General features: G+C 37.9%; 1 protein-coding gene across 1 annotated transcript in view; it reads right to left on the minus strand.

The window, feature by feature from the left end:
* Window positions 1-7,112, minus strand: part of LOC144966154 (uncharacterized) — an 18,798-nt gene extending 11,686 nt beyond the window's left edge. The window contains exons 1-3 of the mRNA XM_078902281.1: window positions 7,021-7,112; window positions 3,478-3,586; window positions 596-738 (exon numbers count right to left, since the gene is read on the minus strand). Coding sequence (XP_078758407.1) covers window positions 596-738; window positions 3,478-3,538 — 204 coding nt within the window. The 5' untranslated portion in view covers window positions 3,539-3,586; window positions 7,021-7,112. The remainder of the gene's footprint in view (window positions 1-595; window positions 739-3,477; window positions 3,587-7,020) is intronic.
* Between the last annotated feature and the right edge of the window lie 2,316 nt (window positions 7,113-9,428).

A 9,428-nucleotide genomic window follows, 5' to 3' on the forward strand; every position in this document is an offset into this window, starting at 1 on the left:
ATAACATAGAAACAATTGAGACATTAGTATGCTCCGGTATATGGGGTGAATTTTTAATTCAGAAAAGTGAGTGGAGCAGGCACTTATGTTGGTAACAACAAGAGATGAAGTGAATAGAAAAGTGCCAGAAGACAATAGAGAATAAACATTCCTCCTCCACCAATCCAGCCGACCAGATTGTCAACGCAGTCTATCCTCTGTCTCCCTCTTCTTTTCTTTAAAAAATGAGCTTTTATATAGCGCAAAATCCACTAAATGTGCCCAAAGCGCTTTACAAGGGGTTCCTGGCCAACAGCAACATTTAACATTTAGGACGGGACAAGACGCCTGTTAGGCGATGTTACAATTTTTTCGGACAGAGGCCACGCTGTTAACGGCCAGGTACTCATTTTACACCTGAGTACGGTGAGAGAATGTGAGTTAAGAGCCTTCTCCAAGGACTCGGCTATGCGCCGAGCAAGGCTCGAACCCAGGACCTTCCGATCCGAAAGCTAGTGTCATACCACTAGACCACATAGCCGCACAACTTTACCAGTAAGTAAAATTTGGATGGGATAAGCAGATTATGTTAATTTTATCTTTTAGAATTTCTTACCAGCAACTGTGAGACCAAGGCATCAGTGTTACCACCTGAAGCGGCTGGGGAATACACAGCACCATCGCCACGAGTAGCACCAGTGCCACTATTGCCACTGTCACCAGCACCTCCTTTTGCATCGTACCATTCATATTGCGATCCTGAAGAAATATTATAGCAAAAAATGTATGTTTTTATAATGAGAGCTTTTAATGAGTTACTGTCTAAAAATGGGGAAAAGTGAGTGGAGCAAGCACTTATGTTGATAACTACTCACTTCATCTCTTGTTGTCTAAAAATGGGGGAAAAGTGAGTGGAGCAGGCACTTATGTTGATAACTACTCACTTCATCTCTTGTTGTCTAAAAATGGGGAAAAGTGAGTGGAGCAGGCACTTATGTTGATAACTACTCACTTCATCTCTTGTTGTCTAAAAATGGGGGAAAAGTGAGTGGAGCAGGCACTTATGTTGATAACTATTCACTTCATCTCTTGTTGTCTAAGAATGGGGAAAAGTGAGTGGAGCAGGCACTTATGTTGATAACTACTCACTTCATCTCTTGTTGTCTAAAAATGGCACTCCTTGCAGTTATGTGGTCTTTTAGTGATATGACACTTGCCTTTGGACTGGATGGTCCAGCTTCGAATCCCGTTTTTGCGGCGCACAGTTGAGTCTTTGGAAAAGCTCTTTACTCCCATTGTCTCATCGTACTCAGGTGTGAAATGTACCTGGACGTTAACACCGTTCTCTCTGTCCGGAAAATATGTAATATCACCAAACAAGCGTCATGTCTTTGCCTTACACGTTAAGTATTGCTGTTGGCTAGGGTCCTCTTGTAAAGCGCTTTGAGCATGATAAGTGGATATGTAAAAGCTCTAATTAAATTTAAAATTCACGACATCATAAGATATCGTCGCCTAGGCATTCCACGGAGGAATATAGATACTCTATCTATCAAACAAGATGTCTGATGTCAACAGGAATCACCCATGTTGTCCAAGTGATCAAATTGGGGGTTAATAATCTTGCTCAAGGAAAAAAACGAAAGTGCCTGAAGCGGGGTCCTAGTGCAAGGTACATATTAAGTTGCTGTTGGCTGGGGACCCTTTGTAAAGCACGTTGAGCACATTTAGTGGATATTGCGCTATATAAAAGCACGGTTTTTTTTACATTAGTGGATATTGCTTTATATGTGATCCATCTCCTACATCAGGTAATATATAGGGGTGAACAAGTCTTAACCCTCTCCTTCCCACCTACATCAAAATCCTCACATTTGTTACGACACAATACTATACATTTTTCTTATTCAGATTTATTTTGTACATCACATACTTTGAAGAATGATCTTTGTTTCATTCATAAGAACATAAAGTTGTTTTTTAGAGAGCTTGTTTGAGCTTTAAAAAATCAATTTTATTCTGGCAGGTAAGCTTGCTATTTTGGGAAAATACTGAAAAAGATCGGTAGGAAAAGAGTTAAGGTAACAACCAATGCCAGTCCATTTGGTTTGAAATAAGCATTATCGGGTCACCATTTTTTTTTTTCATAATTCGTTTAACTCACTCAATCCTGGAGAGTTTTGCTACTTTTCAAAACTGAAAAAAAATGTATTAAAAATGAGCATGTGCATAGATAATTTTATTCAACTACCATTAACATGTAAAAACTAAAAATATTAGCATTGATACTACGCCTATAATTTGTCTTAGAAAATTGAAATAAATAGGCATGGGGTAAAAGTAACCCCCGGTATACTAAGGATATAGTCGGTGTTAGGGTTGAGTGAGTTAAGATAGAAAATTACGAGTATTGCAGAATACAAATTATCACTTAGGATGAATAAAGGGTACCATTGTAAGGAAATAGCTTAACTGCGACATCGAAAAAACTTCATTTTCATTATCTATCGCAATTTTAAAATCTTTGACATGATCATTCATCAATCAGATGAGAGCTAAGGGAAGTAATTCAATAAAATTATTGTTTTATTGTAAAAACGGAGTTATCGCTCTGGGCACAGTAATAGAAATAATGGGTAGCATAAGGTATTCCCTTGGTTATTATTTAGTTTAAAAATCGTGGGAAATATAATTTATATTATAGAAAACGGCAGGGGCTGCCTGAAGCCGGTGATCGTAAAATACTAACTAAAGAGTGAAAATGGAGAGGCTTCGTGTGGGAACAAAACAGACAGTGGACGTTTCGGGTACAAACCATTGTCTGTTTTGTTCCCATACGAAGCCTCTCCATTTTCACTCTTTAGTTAGTATGATTTATATATGTAGTGTATGTATGAGTCTGTCTGATAACCAAGCATGTTAGTGTCTCAATATGATCTCAAAGCAACACAAAACATTCTCCGTTACAATGACAAATAACTGCATCTATGCGTTTAGTGTTAAAATAATCGTGGAGGCTACACCGTAGCCACATTTGCAAATCTTGCCATGTAAAGCCATATTATGTAAACAATAAACATAGCCGATGTCATTGTGATATCATGGAGGTGGAAGAGCATTGTTAAATTTGATTCCTAATATTTCTGAATAAAAGTAAAAATCGTATGTCCCAAAAATTCACGCGAAAGGCCTTGAATGGCTAAGTTAATTAAGTTAAAAATTCAGGCACAAGGAACACAGAATATACTAAAACAAAAATATTTTTAAAATTTGGCCAGAAAACTAGTCCTTCAAAACTCGATCGATTAAAATGACCCTCTTGTTGTCAAAACTCTCAAACCTTGAACACCGAATCGAAGTCTCAGGTTTGAGAGCTTTTGACAAAATTGGAGTCATTTAAATCGATCGATATTTGAAGGTGGAGTTTTCTGGCCAAAACTTTTTAAAAATATTTTCAGAGTACGGCAGTATGATACAAACCAGTGTGACAAATCATACCTGTGTTGGCTGTTGTGAATCCAAGACAAGCCAGAGCGAAGACTAAGCAGAAAGTGTTCATGATGACTTTTCACAGGGACAACAAATAGGAATATTGATCTTCCCTGCTCTGATGTAAGAAAGAAAGAAAGATGACAATGATGAAATACAATTCATTTCTTTGCCTTAAGAGGGTGCCGTACCGGTTATAGATATTGTTGGCAGTACAAAAATAATTTTAAAATGAGCTTTTATATAGCGCAATATCCACTAGCGTGCTCAAAGCGCTTTACAGGGGGTCTCTGGTCAACAGCAACATTTAACATGTAGGACGGGACATGACGCCTGTTAGGCGATATTACAATTTTTTTTCGGACAGAGACATCGCTGTTAATGACCAGGTACTCATTTTACATGTGTGTAAAGAGTCTTCTCCATGGACTCAACTATTCGCCGAGCGAGACTCGAACCCAGGACCTTCCGATCCGAAAGCGAGTGCCAGACCAAAGACCACATAGCCGCACAGTACTATAGTCATACCCATAAAGCCCATGAAGTCCACGGATTTTCTGTAGCTTACATAAGGCAGTAAAATTACTTGCTACTCGTAGAACAGGATTTTGGTCTGTTCCAAGGTACTCTCCGCCAAATCTATTGAACCCAGCTACCCAATCACCGATGGTTGAACAGAGAGGTCAGTTTAAAAAAAACAATTCGACTTTAATATTCTTTTCCGCATTTAATTCAAGCATTTCCTAAATTAGGCTAAAATGGTTATCTAAATAAGTTTAAAACCACCGGGGTATTGAATGCATTAATATCTTGTTTTTTAAAATACTAATATAAGAGCGATTAATTACTTATTTATTACAAAATCATGTGTATGCCGAGAAGTCTACCCAGCCTCTGTTTCTAAACTAACTGCAATGTTTGAATTGAAAATTGGCGTCATTGGTCATTTGATGAAATACATACTCATCTCTATTTGATAATCAAGTAAGTAAGTAAATGAGAGATATATGAACATTAGCTGTTATATGGCGCATTGCCACAAATTCTCTTTCCCAAATACTCTTCAAACTTAATTTAACCTCTTCACTCCTTGTGGAACATAGGGCCTTCACGAGGGTCCGCCAGCTGCTTCTGTTCTTGGCTTTCTTCTTGGTAGGCTCCCGCGTGAGAATTGTCGCTTTTAATTCGTCAGTTAACTGAGCGCTTATATGTCGGATCCGGCCGCCCAACCAACCCTTCGTGTCCCTTGTGGGTTTCAATTAAGGGAGCGGCTGGTGACGTTGCTCTCTGTTCTTTTCAAGGCGTGAACCACCCATCTCTATTTTTGCCTCATTGTTTGAGTGCTGATGGATTCTTTGTTTAATATTTTCCATAAATCTATTTTGGGTATGTGAACTCGCCATCTTATTTTCAAAATCCTGTGGAGGCGTTTATTTATGAAGGTTCGATTTTACTTGGACGGGTATTTGTGACGCTCCAGTTTTCAGATCCACACAGAAGAACATAATATGTTACATGAAAGTTTAGTTGAATTCGAGATAACTGTATGGGCGACAAGATGGCAAAAGACTTCTGAAGTTTCTTTATTCTGACTTTTATTAATATCTTCTTCCGTATCTCCTGTTTCACTAACTTTACAACAGTTAATGTATGTGAAGGCATTTTTATTTTGAACTGGAGATCCTGATTTGCGGACTGGGATTTGCTGTTGATCATAAATTCGCATAACCTTTGTTTTCTTTTGGTTTTTTCTTTAGATATTTATTTTGATACCAACATTTATAAAAAATAATAATAATTGAGCTCTTATATAGCGCAATGTCCACTTACTGTGCTCAAAGCGCTTTACAAGGGGTCCCTGGTCAACAGCAACATTTAACATGTAGGACGAGACATGACGCCTGTTAGGCGATATTACAATTTTTCGGATAAAGACAACGCTGTTAACGGCCAGGTACTCAATTTACACCTGAGTGTGGTGAGAGAATGTCCGTAAAGAGCCTTTTCCAAGGACTCAACTATGCGCCGAGCGAGGCTCGAACCCAGGACCTTCCTATCCGAAAGCGAGTGTCATACCACTAGACCACATAGCCGCACATTTCTGGCTGCTTTCGTCAAGCAGTCCACGGTAAGCTACATGCCTTGCATGTGATGAATGAGTAAGGTGATATAATCCTCAAACAAACAAAAAACAAATTTTGCATCTATTAGATATCCCTGCAGTATTGCTTGACCTAAATTTGCATGTACAAAAGTCTCTTTCTGGGTATATTTTTGGACTATCTCTTTCACAATAATATCAATCACTGATTTCAACAAGGTTTTTTTGTTCACATCTGAGTCGGGCTGTTTTAGTGTGTATTTTTTTAAATATTGCTTTTAAATTGTTTCACGATTGTTTTTCATTGAATCAAGCCAAAAGCAACCACATTTTCAATCCGAGCAGTACGAGCTGTACAATATACCAATCTGGCATGCTTCTTATGCAAGAATATTGCAATATTCGCTATTACCATCAGCCATATTTTCATTTACATTTCAATTGAGTTACTCATGTAATACTACCATAGGACATTTTTACCAAAATCCAAGATTATTATCATAGATAATATTTATCCTAGGCACTTATCCGTTGAAATACAATGCTCGAAGTCGCTTGTCGTTGGTTTCTGGACGAGACAATTGTCAATATTGTTTCAGTCAATTTTACGTTGGAATTTTTCAAGTTTTAAAATTATCCGTCTAAATGGCACAAAGAAGAACTGCGGGATAACGCATTGCATCCTTGCAAGCCTTTTTGTGTTTTACTTACACGTAATGACGCTAACCCAAGCGTATCTACTATCATAAATGTGTGTGTGTGTGTGTGTGTGTGTGTGTGTGTGTGTGTGTACATATTGACATTTAAAGGTTACTATGTAGACATAAGTTTCACACCGTTTAACTGGAATACGGAGGATTTTTGTCTAGGGTGAAACTTTAAAGGTAAATTATTAAAAAATGCAATTGACGATATGGGTTTCAATTCCGACGTATTTTTTTCTAATTGGCCATGAAACTCGTCCTTCAGATATCGATCGATTTCAACGACGCTCATCTTGGCAAAAATAATTCAAACCTGGGACTTTTCGAAGTCTCAGGTTTGAGATGTTTTGCCAAGCTGAGGATTATTTAAATCGATCGATAATTGAAGGACGAATTTTTGACAATTTCTCAAATAATAATTTTTCAAATGTACGACACTTAAATGATTTATAAATAATTTGTCATTCTCGGGGGGGGGGGGGGATCATTAGATACATCAAGATCCATCTATCTTAATTATGAATCATTGTTTATAATAATAATTGAAAATTACGTCTAAAATACTCTACCTGCACTTTATGGCTTACAATTTTAAATACACTATCAAATAACACTGATTAAAACAATATCTATAAATGTAATCTGTATTAAAACATAATCTCCCAGTGACACTTCGAAGATATTTAACAAAACTCTATAATCAATATAATACTACTAAGCATCACTGATATAGAGAACCAAGCATACCTTCCTCTGGTGTGAATGTTGTGAGTTGTGAGCTCGGACAATATACTTGTGCTGGGTAATAAGAAGAGTTCAAAACAGCTTAGCAATTGCCGGACATCATCGGACATCACCCCAATTCATGAGATGACCTCATCTGACGCTGTGATTTGTACGACCATGTTCCCGATTGTCCAGCCTTTGTCTGGCTACTCCCCAGTTGTGTTGTCAGCTGTCAGGTCATAAAGGCTGAGATGCAATCCTATTTACATAAAACGAAAACCTCAGGTGCTTGATCTTGATATTGGATTGGATGAATCATTCTATAACAGATATCTGGATGGGGACTTTATCCTTATGAAATAATGATGAAAACACTAAATGAATCGGTACCTAAAGGTTTAATTAAGCTGTTGTTTATTTGATTATTGTGGGGGTTTTTTGATTCGGTGTTTTGTTTTGGTGTTTATTGCATTCTATGTTTCCGATATTTTGTTTGTCTTTTTGTTGTTGGTTTTTTTTTTTTTTGTTTGTTTGTTTGTTTCGTGTTTTTTTTTTTTGTTGTTGTTTTTTGTTTTGTTTTGTTTTTTCTCTGTGTGCTTTTTGTTTCTATAATTGGTTTCTTTTAGGGTTGCTTGCTTTTTTTTGTTTTGCTCTGGATTTTTTTTATTTGTTTTTCTTTTTTTGTTTGTTTTGTATTGTTTTCTTGTTGTTGTTTTTTGGCCTTTTGTTGTTTCTTTTTTTGTTTGTTTTGTATTGTTTTCTTGTTGTTGTTTTTTGGCCTTTTGTTGTTTCTTTTTTTTTCTTGTATTTATTTGGTTGGTTTTTATCATTCTTAACTGTCCGATTGGCAGATCAAACAGAGTGGGTTTTACATCCGACTAGAATAGTGTTCTGCCTGCCTATTTGTTTGTTTTCCTTGTCACCCCTCTGACAAAACAGCTTTCCTCGAGCAATCGACCTCTCAGATCTGAAAGGGAATTGTTTGGGGTCAAGTGTCTATTCAAAACAATATCAACAATTGTCGTTGGCTGTTTATTGATCATGCATAATCACTACTTTCATGTTTATTTTTGTTCGTTTCATTGCTGAAATTTGTCTTGTTTGGGAATTGATTTTGGGTTGAGAGAATCATCGAACCAGGAGCTTAGTAACAGTATTCTATGGAGGCACTTCCTCGTACTATAAGTAAGGATAGGTTGGCTGCTATAAGCGGATAAATAATTTTTTTTAAATAATTTTTTTTTTTATTTTTTTTTTTTTTACAATCTCGCTCTTGGAAGTTTAAGGAGATGCATTGGCGGATATTGCCTGTGAAAAGACTTGACTTCAAATGTAATGAAAAATCGACTTTAAGAATACTCCTACTCCTCCTCCTCCTCCTCCTTCTCCTCCTCCTCCTTTTCTCTTCCTCCTCCTCCTCCTCCTCCTTCTCCTCTTCCTCCTCCTCCTCCTCCTCCTACTCCTCCTCTTCCTTCTCCTCCTCCTACTCCTCCTCCTCCTCCTCCTACTCCTCCTCCTCTTCCTCCTCCTACTCCTGCTCCTCCTCCTCCTCCTCCTCCTCCTCCTCTTTTTCAATGAAATCACATTGACATCGTCTATATTTGGTGCTGATATATGGCTTTAGGTTACAAGACGTATTTCATAATAATATATCCTAATCGCATACATGGTATTTTTTATTGTTCCGATTATTGTAGATCAACAATTATTTACCACAACCATCACAACCATTATCATCATCACCATCAACATCCAACTCCATCGGCCATTCTATCCTCCTGATGACAACTGTTGATAAACACGAAAGTAGTCCTTCAGAGCCATTGGGCCGGAGTTTATCCCAGGTTTCCATGTGGTCTAGTGGTATGACACTCGCTTTCGGATCGGAAGGTCCTGGGTTCGAGCCTCGCGCTCGGCGCATAGTTGAGTCCTTGGAAAAGGCTCTTTACTCACATTCTCTCACCGTACTCAGGTGTAAAATGAGTACCTGGCCGTTAACAGCGTTGTCTCTGTCCGAAAAATTGTAATATCGCCTAACAGGCGTCATGTCCCGTCCTACATGTTAAATATTGCTGGTGACCGGTAAAGCGCTTTGAGCTATATAAAAGCTCAATTTAATTTTTCTATAGCGTGAAACGGACAATACCAATTGCTTACTATCCTTTGGACAGGACGCGAGTCTATCGCAAAGTACTTTCCGTCAAATCTAACATAACAGACCCAGCTACCCAATAACTGCTGGGTGGACAAGGGGGTCAGAAAAAAGCTCGACTGCACCCGGTATTGATTTTGGTCCCTTGGCGTGTGAAGGGAGTGCTCTACCACTTGAGCTATCCGGACTCCCTTTAATAAGCACAACGTTTGTTTTATTGTTCGTATAAATATTTTTATAGTTTCGACAGCCCAACATTAACCAGGTTCACAAGTCT

Source organism: Berghia stephanieae, chromosome 2, assembly GCF_034508935.2.
Source record: "Berghia stephanieae isolate SIO BIC M18660-M18661 chromosome 2, UCSD_Bste_1.3, whole genome shotgun sequence".
NCBI classification, from domain to species: Eukaryota; Metazoa; Mollusca; class Gastropoda; order Nudibranchia; family Aeolidiidae; genus Berghia; species Berghia stephanieae.